Raw genomic sequence first — 16036 nt, 5'->3', positions numbered from 1 at the left:
CTCTCCCACCAAACCAGATCTCTTTTTTCTTCATGTACCAAGTCCCATGATAGAAAACCTTCATACTCAGGGTGTTGCAACTTGTGGTCTCAGAACACATTATTCCAAATCTCAGCATTTGATTACTGTGTGCACTAAGCGATATGTGTTTTGTTCACCATATATGTTGTTGTGAATAAATGAAAACAAGCTTCATGTCAGAAATATGGTTTCATATTTGAAACAAAAGCTATTTATAAAACCTACATTGCTCTGTTCTTACCATCAAGTAATAGTAAGGAATCATTTAGCTGTAAATTAGAGCTTGCTATTTGGTTTGCCAAATCAAGGTGTATTACCTCCCCTTTGACTGTAATTGAGTGATTGCAATGTTTGCTTTGTTTCTCTTTTGTTCAATAATGTATGCATTTTTTCAGCTTTATATTAAAAAGTAAGTAATTTAACACTGCTTATAGTGGAAAGTAGCCACAGTAATGATTTTGAGACTTTTTCTTAACTTTTTATGAGCTTTGGGTAAATGTAGGTATATATTTATGTATTAGACAACTTCAACATGCAATCAATTCTATTACTTAAATTTAACATGTAGTGTATTTAGTGACAATTTTTATCAGTGTCTGCATATTGCATAGAGACATGAACTTGTCTTGGCATAGCAAAGTTTTTCACACATTTCTCCACCTCCAGCATACTTAATAGCTTGAGTCATAACAGTTTGTGCATACACTTTCTGTCTCCAACATCAATGTCAGCATTATAGGAACTTTGGATAGCTTTTTCAAAGTTGTCTCTTGATGTCCTTATGTAACATACCTCATGTTGATGTGTTATTTGGGTTGATACACATTCCCCCACCCCACCCCTTGTTGTGGGGAACATTACCAGGCTTGAAGAAGTTACTCTGTCTATTCTTTGCTTATTCACCCTTTCCCATAGTTTTATACTAAAAAGTAGCACTATGTTATTTAATTATTCAGTTTAATAAAGCTTATGGAACTCTTCCTTGGCTTTTATACCTTTTTATTAACATTTGGGGGTCATGAATCACATGTGATGATAGTTTAAATAAGTCTGGAATATCAGCATCTCTTGATGCTTCATGGGTGTGTGTATTTGTTTTAGTCACAAAAGGGCAATGGCCGATTATCATTTTGACCTGTCATGTAGCACACTTATTTGTTTTGTTTGATTGATGTGAATAGGAATGCACTGTATCTTATTTCTGTGAGAGTCAGCAAGAAAAGAAATGCAATTTTGAAATTTAAAACATTTAAAACTTGTCTTATAGCCAGTGAGAGATGAAAATACAATGCGTCATGTAATTTGATACCCTGTGATGTCATACTTGCTGATGTCAGCATGCTGGTGTTTCTTTTGTGTAGCATGCATGCCATAGAAAGATAACATGAAGATACAAAGGCAGAAAACAATTATTTTAATAACAAGAATAAGCCATTAATAAGTACAATACAACACAGCAACATGTAATGCGGATGCAATTTAACTATAGATATTGGTATCACATATAATGCTATTGCACTATTATCCATGCACAAGCATGGCCAATTCTTTCTTACAATTATGCTCTAATATCAAGGAGTAAAATACAACTTTTTCAAAAAAAATTAAATCTGGTTATAGGACACACGGTACTAATTATAGGGAAGAACTGTGAACCAGTCTAGAAATGGGTGAAGAAATAATAGAGTATTTACAGGTTTGGTGGTCCATAATTGGTTAATAATGAAAATTAAAATTTTAGGAAAAATATCTTTTGAGAGCTTATCCTATATGTAATGTAAAAAAAATATTGACAAATTTCTACTGATGCAATTTTAGCATTTTTACAGGTTTGACTCAGGAGTACTCAATACTGAAAGTAGCACCTGATTCATTTGGTGCAGAATCAATAACACGTGTTTCATGCACATGTATGTAAACAAATTGCCGCGGGTCATATGGTGTTCTCCACACATAAGCTTGCACCAAGGTTAGATGTGCACGAAAAATTATAGGTGTCATTATCAGCACCCATAAATTTTAAGTTATTGAATTTTGAATATGATAGTGTTTCCATATGTTTACCATTGGAGTGGAATTAGTACCGTGAGTCCTTAAGTTGGAGTTTAGAGTTTTGGGATTTTGGTTATCCCTTGGATTGGTAGGTAGTGTTTGTGGTTTTTGTTTTTCAGTTAGTGTGTTTGTTTCTTCCATTTCTGCAGTCATTCATTGATGTACATACATTAAACACGTGTACGAATTGTGGTATACAAAGCATTGATTGGTGAGCATGACAATCAATCAACCAATCCGAAAAGACCATGCTGTGCGCGCGGGATCTAGCATGTTGATCTCATATTGCAAACCGTGATTTAAAATCACCAAAATTGTTACATTAATCGGAGATATCATCAGTAATGACAGCCTTACCCTGATATTTGGATGTAACCTTTGACTGATTGAGGAGGTAATTATATTTGACACTCTTGCATTGTTGTACAAGATATGCCAAAAGTTAACGATCACGTCGTTTTACCAGGGGTCATCTCAAAATGTTTGCGTATTACTCCAATAGCAATGCTTGCGACTAAAATCAGCTGATCGGGAGAATACGCAAGGATGAGGCATAACATTAAGAGTAAATTGGAGAATATTTATTCCAATAATTAAAATGATGACAGCCTACTCTGTACATATTATAACACGCGTATTTAAGGGGAACATATCCTCAAGAATATATTTAAGTTTTAAGTTGATAATATGATACACTGGAACGTCTACCAAAGGAAACCTATTGGATTCACCGTCTTAATACGGTATATCCAAAAGGTCTAAATTCAAAAACACTATATGACATTCATAATTCTGTTTTTCTTTTTCTTCTTATTTTTTCCTGAATTATGTCCCCTGTTTACAATTAGATAAGAATATTTTTATATTATTCTACGATGCAGAAAAACTTAATTGGTAAAAGTATAATATAATGTCATGAAAATAAGTTTATTAATTCTTTACAGATGAAAGTGCATTTTAAATTAATTCTCTTTTTAATATGATTAATTATTTATAAAATATTTGATAGGAAGCGTTATGTACACCATAATTTTTAATTATATAAATTGAGTTGATAAACTATTTAACATTTGTCAAGAATATATCAAGATATATTTCTTATAATATTTTTTAAAAAAAATTGTATTTATTTATTTTCTATATCTTTAATGGGTGTGCATTATACTAATACAAATATTTATAAAACTTTTTATCTTTATTTAGTAATACATTTTATATATAATTATCAGTAGAGATATATGTATCTTTAAGATCCAGTTTGATATATTTTAATGTAATAAGATATCATTAATCTTTGTTGTATATGCATATCTCCGTGTCCGTTATTCGTTACAGCATAAGATAATTAGGTTAAAAATGTAAGCTATGATGTCATCTTGTTTTTGTCATATTGTTTATTTCATTGATCACTTAGAAACAACATATTGAATGACGTAAGCAATGACATTGAATTCAGTCTGATGAAGCATTAAAGCAAAACCGGTCACACATTCTGTGTTGGTGTTGTTTATTTTAGAATATATATATATATATATAAAATCATGCACATTCATGAAATACCTTTGGAACTTATAATATCATTGTTGCTCACTAGGATCATTAATGTAAACCAAGACCATCCAAATGAAGATTAAAATTAGGCATCTAGGAACGCAATTCATGTCCATTTTAGAGTTATGTACTTTTAGGGTCGCTAGAATGATTTGTTATATTCTCTGGCTCAATATGGGGATGGTTGTTGGAACAAAGGGAAGATGATGCCAGTGCATGCGATAATTTGTATGAATTTGCACATTTGGAAACCAGTGATGCCTGAGAATGCCAGCAAATTGGTTTAAAGTTGTGCATATGAAAATACACTCTGTATAACAATTGCTAATCAGCCGTTTTCCTTCAAACTGCTCGTCTTGACACAAGTCATGCATATAGATATATCATAGCACTTATCACAACTTCTTTTTTGTAACTGTCTACACATGTTTTTTTTTTTTTGGTGTCTTCACACGACTCACAACTCTTGCATGCCAACCATTATGTTTTGGTGAAATTATCACACATTATTTTTCACCAAAAGACATCTTATTTTTGCCTGTTTATAGACAGTTCTTTTCCAGTACATTTAAGAGTTATATTTTCCCATTGTAGGCCACAGAAGTCAGATGTTTTATTAATAAAATATGATGAAATATGTGACAAAATGATTTTGTGTGTTTTTTATTGATAAAACATCAGACTCTTGTGTCTAGACCTGCATATACTGTCCTAATTTTATATTTATAGCAACTCTATATGACCCATTTCAAAGAAGGCATATTTTTTTTTTAAATTTGAAACTTTGCCTTGCAGATTTGTTATATTGATAATCAAATTAGTCAGCGGATCAATCTGTATTTTTTAAGAATTGCTGCCAGATGTAAAGTGAAACATTGGCGTTTTACAGGATCACATCACAGAGCATTGATAAACATAATAAGCTTCAAGTTTGCTAATGATTTCTTTTGTTTGTCATCTAGGTAGAGAAAGGGCAGTCAAGTGTAGAGACAGGAATGTCTCCATCTGTGCCATTCCCTCGGGATTCTGAAGACAAACTAGGTAACTGTAACTACACAACATTGTCACATGTCTAAGATTTGATGAATTTAGGATTTTATCCATAATTGAGTGTTTTGAACAAATTGAGAATTGTAAGGGTTTGCCTCTATTAGGTACATTTATGTGACCTACTGATTTACCAAAAAATAGTTTATTCCATACAACCAGTATATGAAAAATAAAGTGATAATACAGTAGTTTGTAAAACATTTAGACATCCATCATTTCAGTTTGCAGCATTGCTTGTTTAGTATTATTTGATGATGACACATAAGTAGTTAAGTGGGCCACTTTACCGTCAATGGGAATTAGCATTACAAGACCCCTTGGGCAACTCTAGCGTCAAGGGAAATTTAACATGGAGAAAAATCGTGGGCAACTCTAGGGACAATGGGAATTTAACATAGAGTTTGGGTCTGTCTAGGGACAAGGGAAATTAACATGGGGAATAGAGTTTGGGCTTTTGGGATTTTTTTTTTTTTTTTAAAGTTTTTTTAAATTTAAATTTAAAATTTAAATTTAAAAAAAGGGGTAGGCAATGGAAAGGCTATCTCTTTTCGAGAAATATGGCTGGCCCTGAAAAGGGCCTTTGGGTTTATGTTAATGTATTCATTAACATAAATGGCACCGCATTGGTCTTCTTCTTGTCCTTAGGATACGTCTCACTGTTGGTCCGTAAATCAGCACTCTTTTCAGGCATCCTTGTCTTTCTACGTAGATCCTACGTATCTACATGGGTATGTCCGTCCGGAACATCATGGAAGACACAAGCGTAGAAGATTGCACATCGGTCCACATCTTGAAGTGACGAGAACAGGTGAATCAATGCACTGAACTGCGCTTATTTATAGGTAGAGGCAGGATTGAAACGGATTGAGTTCATTCACCAATCCAAACACGCGTTACAAAATTCAGTCAGCCCGCATCCAATCCGAAGAGAGTAGTCTGTGACGTCAGTTGGTCTATATAGATTCGCTAGCGCTTGTGTGCAGTCAATCTATGCGACAGTGATTCAACATGACGGAAACTCAGAAAACGATCCATTGGGGTGCACCAGCAGGGGAGACTGCCCAAGGGAACCCGGACTTACTTTCAGAAGAGGTACATTGGGATTTTGTGGATTTTCTTACCTCGCAAGAATTTGTTCCGGAACCTTCGTTACCTTCTTCATTACCGCAAGTGGAGAATTTTAGACAGAGACAGAAAGAAGAATTGGAGAAATTTATGCAACGACAAAAGGAAGCGGAACAAGCTTTTCTCCTACAGCAACAGCAACAGCAACAAGAAGAGGTAAGAAAAAAACAACAGCAAGAAGAAGTAGCAGCAAAGAAACAAGAGGGTGAAAATCAAACGGCTACGGTACTGTTGGACATTTTAGCGGAGTTAAGAAGTCTGAAACAAATGTATCAGACTTCTTTATCACGACCGAAGAGAATACGACCTTCCCGAGCTAAACACGCCAACCCTGTGACTAAGCCTGTCGTACCACCCTTAGTGATTTCAACCCAATCATCAGAAGTAGGCCTTGGCCGTGGCAAAGGCTTAAGGCAGTTAAAGTTGATTGGTTAAACTCACTCCAACACCATAAAGAAAAAGGCCCTTTTCAGGGCCAGCCATATTTCTCGAAAAGAAATACAATTTCAATTTGCCAATAACTCAAAAATAAACCCACCCATTTTACCCTTATAGTACGTGTCTGTGTATGAGTGCGTGAGTGTAGCTTCTTATTTTAAAATCAAAAACTCAAAGACACTTACCTTATATCATTCATGTATTCTTTTATCCATTTTTTTACAATCCAATTCACAATTCACCACAGAACACTTTAAAAAGTTTGTACACTTCTTCTTTTTCATTATTTAGTCTCTCTGTTTTTTGAATTTCTTCACCGTTTTTTCCTCATTTTATTCCCTTCTTCTTTTCTTCTCCTGTTTCTTTGCCTCTTTTAAATAGAATTGTCTTCTTTCTTCCTCTTCTTCCTCTGAAGAATCCCTCTCTTCTTCCGAAGAATCCCTCTCTTCTTCCGAAGAATCCCTCTCATCTTTTGAAGAATCCTTCTTTTCTTCTGACTCCTCTTGTTTCTTTTTTGGGCAATCTGGAGACCAATGTCCTTTTTCTTTACAATAATAACAGGTATCTTGACTTTTGTCTTTTTTAGCCCCTGTTTTTGTTCTTTTTTGACGGTCTGGACACTCTGAAGACCAATGCCCTTTCTTCTGACAGATATAGCAAGTATCTTGACTTTTATCTCGAAAGGAAGGAGAGTAGTCTGTCGGCTGGTCTGAAGAGAATTTTCTAATGACCCCTCGCAAAGCTCTGACGAAACGTTCCATCTGGGTAGTCTCTTCCATCGTTGTGCTCAGCTTGAGAGTGAAATGAATAGTGAAAGGACAAGAGACACACCCTTTTTATATACGCTGGTTTGCCAAGACTATAAATTAGTCTATGGTGTTTAAACTTGAGTCATTTGACGTTTTGCACTCAAGATGAAACGATTCCATTCATTCGAGAAGAAAGAAGAAGAAGAAAGTAAGAGGCAGAAACGTGATCTATCGCCTCGTACCAGGGCTGAAATCTTGGCACAAATTCATGCCAGTGATTTTGAAGAGGACATGAGTGAACCAGAATCCGAACCCTCTAAACCAAGTTCACCACCCTTAGTCAACCCTGAAAAGTACTATTCCATTCGAGAGACGGAAAAGCGCTCCTCTAGAAAATTTAGAACCACGGCTTACACCTACATGGTGAAGTTTAAAGATTTCAAGTCCGACGTACCCTTGGAGAAAGCAGAAGGGTTTATCACCGAGATGTGGGATTCTTTGCTCACTGCACTCAAGCGACAATGTCAAGCCAAAGAAGACCATCGCTTGACACTATCCATAGATCACGACGGTTTGAAATCCCCTGTTTGGATCGAGTTTAGCAGACCCGCAGAACTGACCCCTTCCAAAGTCATGGACAAGATACAACACGTACAACAATCTAATGACCAGTTTGACATCACTGATGGTAAAGCCACACTGAAAATGGCCCACGTCTCTCCTCCTCAAGGGACAGGACGCAAAAAGATGTTATTGGTGGACGACCTTCGCAACACCAAAAAGAGTCTCGTCCGAATTAACAACCCTCAAGACCAGATGTGTTTAGCCAGGGCCATCGTGGTGGGACGAACCTATGCCAACAAGAACGACACGGTAGAATGGAAAAGAACCTGGAACACTATTCAACAATCCGACCGAGCCAAACAACGAAATGAAGCAGAACTCCTGTTGCAACAAGCTGGCCTGTCCAAAGACACACCCTGTGGCATTCCTGAGATGCAAAAATTGCAAGATGCCCTAGCTCCACGCTACACCTTGAAAGTGCACCCTCAAGAAATGCGCGGGTCTCTGTTGTTTCGAGGCCAAGACTTTAAGGACGGAAAATACATTCATGTTTATCATCACGATGACCATTTCGATACCATTACCAGTATCACCGGATTCCTGGGATACAGATATTACTGTGAGAAATGTGACTATGGTTATAATAATCGAGAGCAACACAAGCATTGTGGATGGAAATGCCCAGGATGTTTGGCCTCTCCACCCTGTCTGAGCGAAGAACCAGTGCCTTGTTCGACTTGTCTGCGCACGTTTGTCAGCCCTACCTGTTACCAACAACATTTGAAAACACAAGGTTCACAGAAGAAATGTGCTTGTCAGCTCCTGAGATTGTGCCCTACGTGTAGACAAGGCATACGTACCAACAATGCCAAGGCACACGTATGTCGAGGAAAGAAAAAATGTCACATTTGTCACCACATCGTGGACTTGGAACACCAATGCTGCGTGCAAAAATACCAACCCCCACCAGAGAAAGAGGACGGTCACAAGAAGAAAGGCAATTTCATCTTTTTCGATTTCGAATGCATGCAAGAGACTGGCATTCACATTCCTAATTTCTGCGTGGCTCATCGAGCGTGCGAGAAGTGCATTAAAGAACCTATCTTCAGTCATTGCCCTCACTGCAGCAAGATTCCTGGAGGACGTGAAAAAATCTTTCGGGACCAAACACGTTAGCCGATTTTGCCCAATGGATCTTAGACCCCATCGACAAGACGTGGAGCCAAGAGGACATCGAACGTTACGGAGATTGTCATCGTCATGCCACGGTGATGGCTCACAATTTCTCCGGATACAATGGACAGTTTCTTTTGAGGTACTATACGGAACATGGCCCGAACGTCCTAAAGTGATTTTGAACGGAGCCAAAATCATTTTCATGCAAGTGGGACAAGTACAGTTTAAAGATTCGATGAGTTACTTGGCCATGCCTTTGAGCCGAATGCCTAAAACGTTTGGAATGACAGAAATGGCTAAAGGCTACTTTCCACACTTTTTCAATACGGAAGCCAATCAACATGCTGTTCTACCCCATTTGCCTGAGGCTCACTATTATGACCCCGACAACATGCGTACCGAACAACGAGAAGCTTTCTACGCTTGGCACCAAGCTCACGCCTCGGACCCTTTCGACTTTCAGGAAGAAATGTTAAAGTATTGTCGTTCCGACGTGGACATTTTACGGCGTTGCTGTGGAAAATTTTGAGAACTGTTCATGGAACACGGAGGGGTCGATCCTTTGAAAGAAGCTTGCACCATTGCCAAAGGGTGTTCCTTAGTGTACCGCCAACGATTCATGCCTGAAAACACCGTGGCTGTCATCAGTCCTCAAACGACCCACTATGTCAAGCGTCAATACTCGGTCAAAGCCCTACGTTGGTTACGTTACTTGTGCGACAAGGAAGACAAATGGATTCAGCATGCCCGCAACGGAGGAGGCGAAAAGACCATCGGAACGTATTCGGTAGATGGCTGGGACTTAGAAAACCCCAAGATCGTGTACGAGTTTAACGGTTGCTTATTTCACGGATGTCCCGTCTGTTACCCTGACCGTGACACTAAAAATCAGTTTTTGCAACGAACCATGGAAGACTTGTACCAGGACACTTGTCAGCGATGCGTAAAGTTAGAACAGCAAGGATACCAAGTGGTGGAAATGTGGGAACACGATTACGATCACCGTTTGAAAACCGATCCCGAGTTTAAACGCCTCGTGGAAAGTTACCAGTTCATGGACCCGCTGAACCCGAGGGATAGTTTGTACGGAGGAAGGACCAATGCCACCTGTTTGCTGTACCAAGCCGACGAAGAGAAAGGAGAAGAAATCAAATACTTGGACGTGTGTTCGCTGTATCCCTACGTGTGCAAATATTGTCGCTTTCCTGTAGGGCACCCGCAATTGTTCACGGAACACATCGACCTGAAAAACATTCAACAATACGAAGGCTTGATCAAGTGTAAAGTTTTGCCTCCCATGAACCTATACCATCCCGTCTTACCTCACCATTGTCAAGGCAAACTGATGTTTCCATTGTGCCGTACTTGTGCCGACACGTGCAACCAGGACCAACCTTGCCATCACAGCCAGGAAGAACGTGCCTTGACGCGAACCTGGGTCAGCGTGGAATTGTTCAAAGCTCTGGACATGGGATACCAACTGTTAGAAGTGTACGAAATTTGCCACTTTCCCAAGACACAACAGTACCACAAGGGTGACCCTACTCAGAAAGGCATTTTCGCCGACTACGTGGATGCCTTTTTGAAACTGAAACAAGAAGCCAGCGGCTATCCTTCCTGGTGTCACACTCCCGAAGACCAAATACAATTCAAAGAGAAATACTACGCACAAGAAGGCATCTCTTTAGACCACATCGAAAAAAACGAAGGCAGGCGATCGTTTGCCAAAGTGATGTTAAATTGCTTGTGGGGTAAAATGGCACAGCGACCGTGTTTACCCAAGACGGAATATTTGACAGAACCTTCCCGCTACTTCCAGATGATTCACGACAAAACCAAATACATGAAACACGTGGACGTCGTTCGCGAGGATTTGATCTTGGTCAATTACGAAGAAGATCTGGACTTTGTACAAGACGACCCTTTTGGAAATGTCATCATTGCGGCTTACGTGACAGCTCATGCTCGCTTAAAATTGTACGAAGCTTTAGAACTGTTAAAAGAACGCGTCTTGTACTTTGACACGGACAGTTGCATTTACATCCATCACCCGATTCAACAGCACCCTGACATCGAAGGAGACCGTTTAGGAGCCTGGACAGACGAGCATCCCGACGACAAGATTCTAAGTTTCGTCAGTGGTGGTCCCAAAATTTACGGCTACGAATACCGGGACAAACAAGGAGAAGTGCACACGACGTGCAAAGTGAAAGGACTGAGTCTGAATCATCGTACAGGTCGAGTGGTCAACGATGGGGTATTGAAAGAAGCCTTGCAATCGGGAGAGGATGGAAACTTTAAAGTGACCACCTATCAACCGAACAAGATTGTACGTTTACCCACTCACCACATCGTCAGTCGACCCTTGGAAAAAGTCTATCAAATTGTATACCAGAAGCGAGTGCGACTTCCCAATCACTTCACCTTACCGTACGGTCATGTCGGTATTGGTCTGTATATGAAAAGGAACCCTAGGCTAGATCGATAGTTCATTGTTCATTGAAGTAACTTACCATGTCGTTGACGAAGAAGAAACCAGATTGGTTAGGAGTCAAATGTTGGACATCACCGAGACCAGGGTTTTGAGGCTTGGACACAAGAGGTGGCCCAGTATGCACGAGAGTTATTCAAGGAAAAAAGTTACTTTTCAACCTGTGTTAGTGACGGTGCCAGAAGAACCCGTCACCCAGGACAGGACTGTCGTGGACAGGCCTGAAAGACCCTTTCGGGAGGACACTTGTGTGACCTTACCCCTACTATAGAACTGGTTAGAATTTTACCCAAAACATGTTGTACAGAAACTTGTGTTTATTCCACGTTCATGGTTATCATGTGTCTTTTATTCTTGTACTTAAGCCTTTGGCTTTTATGCATTTTTGTCTTTCGTATTCATGTTTGAAACATTCAATAAACGTGTTCTGAAAAAGTATATAAACTCTTGTCTTGTTTGTTTTTTCGTGTCACAAGTGACATTTCTCACACCATGGCTACCTCTGCTGTCTCTGCTCCCTCTTCCTCTACTGTCAAAGTCATCGACGAACACTTAGATCGTGCCAGTTGGGAGGCTTTGTATCTTCGCCATCCCTTTAACATGCTCATTGCTGGACCTAGCGGTTCAGGCAAAACCGAATTCGTCAAACGTTTGATCGAACATAAACATCATTTGATCGATCGACCCCCTCAACAAATCGTGTGGTGTGACAAAGAGTGGCAATCGGCGTACAGCCTCTTGCGAGAAAGTCAAGGCGATTCCATCGTGTTTGTGGAAGGCATTCCTAAAGAAGACGACGGCATCGTCTCTGACTCCCGTCTAACCCATTTGGTCATTTTCGACGACATGTTAGGAGAAGACGAAGAAGAAATTAAACTGTGGTTCACGCGCAAAGGGCATCACCGTAATGCCAGTGTCGTTTACATCACCCAAAATTTGTTTCAACAAAGTAAAGCCCATCGCACCATCAGTCTCAATGCGCATTACGTGGTCTTGTTTAAAAGCCCTCGAGATAAATCGCAAGTGCAAGTCTTAGTCAAACAGTTAGGAACGCCTTGGCTGACTCAGGCGTACGACGATGCCACTCAAACTCCACACGCCTATTTACTCGTCGATTTGAAACCTACGACTCCCGAGGATTTGCGATTTTGTACCCACTTGTTTCACCACTGGTGCCAAGACGGAGGGCCTGTCCTGTACACGTCTCCGTCCTCGACTTCATTTCACTCCCCATAAAAAAATCGATAAAAACCTCAGACCCTTTTTCGTCTGTCTCACTCAGTGCGAACATGACGTCCCTTCAGTCGCATCTTCCCATCAAATTGATTCGTGCCTTGTATGGCATCAGTCGAGAAACAGATCCACAAACACGAGCTCGTGTCTTAGAAGCTAGTCTCAAAGAAGTCTTACGATGGTTCACGGTGACGGCACGTCAGTTACTCCAAGGAATCATTCAGATTCCTCATCAAACCAAACGCTTTTTCGATCGAAACAAAGTCGCTTTGGTCCAACTGGCCGATCCCCGCATCGACACTCAAACCAAAAAACAAATCATTTTGAAACCTGGAGGGAGCGGTACTCTAGGAGGGGTCATCATTCGCTGTCTCTTAAGATGGGATCCTAATGCCCCCAAAGTTATACCCAAGACAAAAGTCCAACGAAGCCCCAAGAAGAAAAAGACCAGGTCCCCAAGGAGAACTTCTCCAGAGGCAGGACCCTCCTCTGACCAGACACCACCCCGGAAAAAGAAAAGAAGCCCCCAGAAAAAGAAAAGTCCACAGAAAACTAGTCGCAAGAGAGTCACTTCGGCCAGGATGCAACCTTACACTCGCAAACCACGACCTGCCACAGCGGTGACTGCGTCTCCGGCAGCTTCACGTTTGTCCACTTCTCTGTTAATGACACCCAGAACTGAAGAGTACTTGGAGACGTTGATCACACCAAGAACTTCTCCGTTGATGACCACCAAAAGAACTTCCCCAGTGGCAGGACCTTCCAATTTAGTGGCAGTGGCTGCTGCTCACAAAGTACCTTCTCCCAAAATCAAAGTTCAAGAAAGATCGGGCATGTTACAAAGTTTACTGGATTTGTCCAAGCAAGAACTGGCTCGATTTAGTCCGTTGCGTACCCCTGCACGACGTGTCATGCCTGTCCTCAAACTGATACGATGTAAAGACAATCAGTGGCGACGCGTTCCAGTATAAAAAAGGCCTGTGACCAAGTCGGGTATCAGTGTTTTTTCGGTGCTCCTGAAGACTCAAAGATGTCACCCTCCAGAAAACCCCAAGGAAAGAAAAGGAAAGGACTGCCACCACGTTTAGCCAAACATGGGGACATGTTGTCTGTCCTGTCCAAAGCTTCTCCACCCCTACGAAAAAAACTCATTCAAACGGCCTCCAAAGAGGTCATCGATACCGTGTGCGAATGTTGTTTGAACGTTTTGAAAGGCACGATCCCTTTGTCCAAACACCAGAAACAATGCTTAAGGAAACATCGTCACGTTCTTCGCCAAATGGTTCGAAAGAAAATTCCCATTCGTCAAAAAAAGATGTTAGTGCAACGTGGAGGTATTTTACCTCTCTTGTTAGGCCCCATACTGAAAGGAGTCTTGGGAACCATGTTGGGAGGACTGGTGGGAGCAAGATAAAAAGGCCTTCGGAAGTCCCAAGATCTCAGAATCGACCCCTGACAACCCCATGGAAGGACGAAAACTAGCTTTAGTGCCTTACAAACGATGGATGGAATACCATTGGTGGCAAGAACAACGCACCCCGCATTTACCTCCCAATCCCCATTTGAGCGAGATGTCCCAGTTACAACACGAATTGCAGTCCTTGATGGATCGCCAAGATTTGTCCGAAACAGAAAAATCGCAAAAGTACGGTCAACTCTTGCAACAACTGCAACTCTTTCACCAGAAAGCTTTAGACGAAACAGCTCTACCCACTCTGAAAGATTTTAAGACCTTGATGAAAAGTCCAGCACCATCACCAGTACCAGTACCACCAGTACCAGTGACCAAGACAGAAAAAGGAAAAGAAGAAGAAGAAGAAGGGTTTCAAACTCCACCAGAAAAAGTACGCAAGTTAACAACACCACCTACCTCCAGAATTGGATGGATTAAAAAGATGATGGCCACCCCTTCTTCCTCACAAGAGAAAAAGAAAGTGAAGACAGAAGTGAAACAAGAACCGATATCCCCCACTCAGACATCCTTCTCCTCTTCGACGCCTATTGCTGGCCGCACACGCAAAGCATTGCAATCCAAGAAAATACCCCAAGAGAAAAAGAGTAGCATCCTCCAAGAGCGGGTGTCTTATTAACACACCAACCAACACAAAAAAATGGAAAAAGTCTTAGCCAGCATTTACTACGATCCCACGCATCCTGCAGGTTACGCAGGAGTTCAAAAATTGTATCGTGCTGCCAAAACTCGACTGAAAAGTCTCCGTTTACCTCAAGTGCAACGATGGTTACAAGAACAAGCTACCTACACTTTACACAAACCCATTCGACGCAAGTTTGCCAGAAGTCGCACCCGAGTGGAAGGCATCGATCATCAATGGCAAGCCGATTTAGCTGATGTCTCTCATTTGGCCAGCTACAATCGTGGCTACAAATATTTGTTTTGTGTCATCGACGTCTTTTCCAAATTTGCCTGGGTCGTGCCCTTGACTTCCAAATCGAGCAGCGAGTTAGTGCGAGCCCTGCAACGAGTGTTGAAACAAAGCGGTCGTCACCCTCTTCAATGGCAAATGGACAAAGGTACCGAATTTCTGAACCAAGGTTTCCAAAAAGAATTAAAGAAACGTGACATTCATTTTTTTACCACCGAGAATCCCGAAACCAAAGCCAGCATCGTGGAACGTTTTCAACGCACTTTGAAAGAACGCATGTGGAAATATTTTACGCATCACCACACTCTGAAGTACATCGACATCTTACCGCACCTGGTGCAAGCGTACAACCAATCTTACCATCGAAGCATCGGACGTGCCCCGCAAGACGTGACTCCCGACAACGAAGTGTTGGTGTTTGAGCGCCTGTTTGGTACGTCCCCGACAAGGGCTGTCCCCAAGAAAAGTGGAGAGTTGGCCGTAGGAGATTGGGTGCGCATTGGCAAAACCAAACGCACTTTCGACAAAGGTTACTTACCTAACTGGACGACCGAATTGTTTCGCGTCACTGGACGAGTGCATGGCCGTCATCCTGCCGTCTATAAATTGGACGACATGAACGGAGAAGTGCTCAAAGGAACGTTTTATTTGCCCGAGTTACAATGTGTCACCAAAAAAGAAGACGACGTGTACGACATCGAAAGCATTCTCGAACGCAGAACCCGTAAAGTGGGCAAACGACGTGTCAAAGAAGTCAAAGTATGTTGGAAAGGATATCCACCCAGTTTTGATTCTTGGATCGACGCTTCGCAAGTCATCGACTATAAAAAGAAGTGACCATCATGCCCTTTCACACAGCAGACGCAGCTACGTCGACCACTCCTACTTCACCTAGTTCTTCTGTGCAAGATTTACAAAAACAACCCTTGTGGGTGTGGTGTGGAGAACGTGTGCCTAAAACGCAAATCGTCTTTTTCTGCCAAATCTTTGTGGTGTATTGTGTCATCTTGGCAGCCATCGCCAGTTTGAGTTTGCAACAAGGAGACAAACAATTGTGGACCATTTTATTGAGCAGTTGCATCGGTTACCTGCTTCCTAATCCCTCTCTGAAATTCACCTCGAACGGGAACCCCGGGAACCTTGTGTCCAGTGGCAGTGCCAGTCACCACTTCAATCACAACCAGAACCCCATTTTAGACGGA

At 41.1% G+C, this 16036-nt stretch overlaps 1 protein-coding gene across 3 annotated transcripts in view; it reads left to right on the top strand.

The window, feature by feature from the left end:
* The window catches only part of LOC149772528 (uncharacterized), a 152226-nt gene that overhangs the window by 41698 nt on the left and 94492 nt on the right, over positions 1 to 16036 (top strand). For 2 of the 3 annotated variants that reach the window (XM_089947662.1, XM_089947663.1), the window contains one exon: positions 4587 to 4665. In XM_089947662.1, the coding sequence (XP_089803788.1) occupies positions 4587 to 4665 (79 nt within the window). Of the gene's footprint in view, positions 1 to 1184; positions 2468 to 4586; positions 4666 to 16036 lie in introns of those variants that run through there. The other variant, XM_089947664.1, reaches the window with a different exon arrangement.

The sequence above is a fragment of the Sinohyriopsis cumingii genome, unplaced genomic scaffold (genome assembly GCF_028554795.1).
Source record: "Sinohyriopsis cumingii isolate HCF-2022 unplaced genomic scaffold, ASM2855479v2 utg001397l, whole genome shotgun sequence".
NCBI classification, from domain to species: Eukaryota; Metazoa; Mollusca; class Bivalvia; order Unionida; family Unionidae; genus Sinohyriopsis; species Sinohyriopsis cumingii.
Note: the sequence above shows the minus strand (reverse complement) of the source record. Positions and strands in the feature narration are given on the sequence as shown.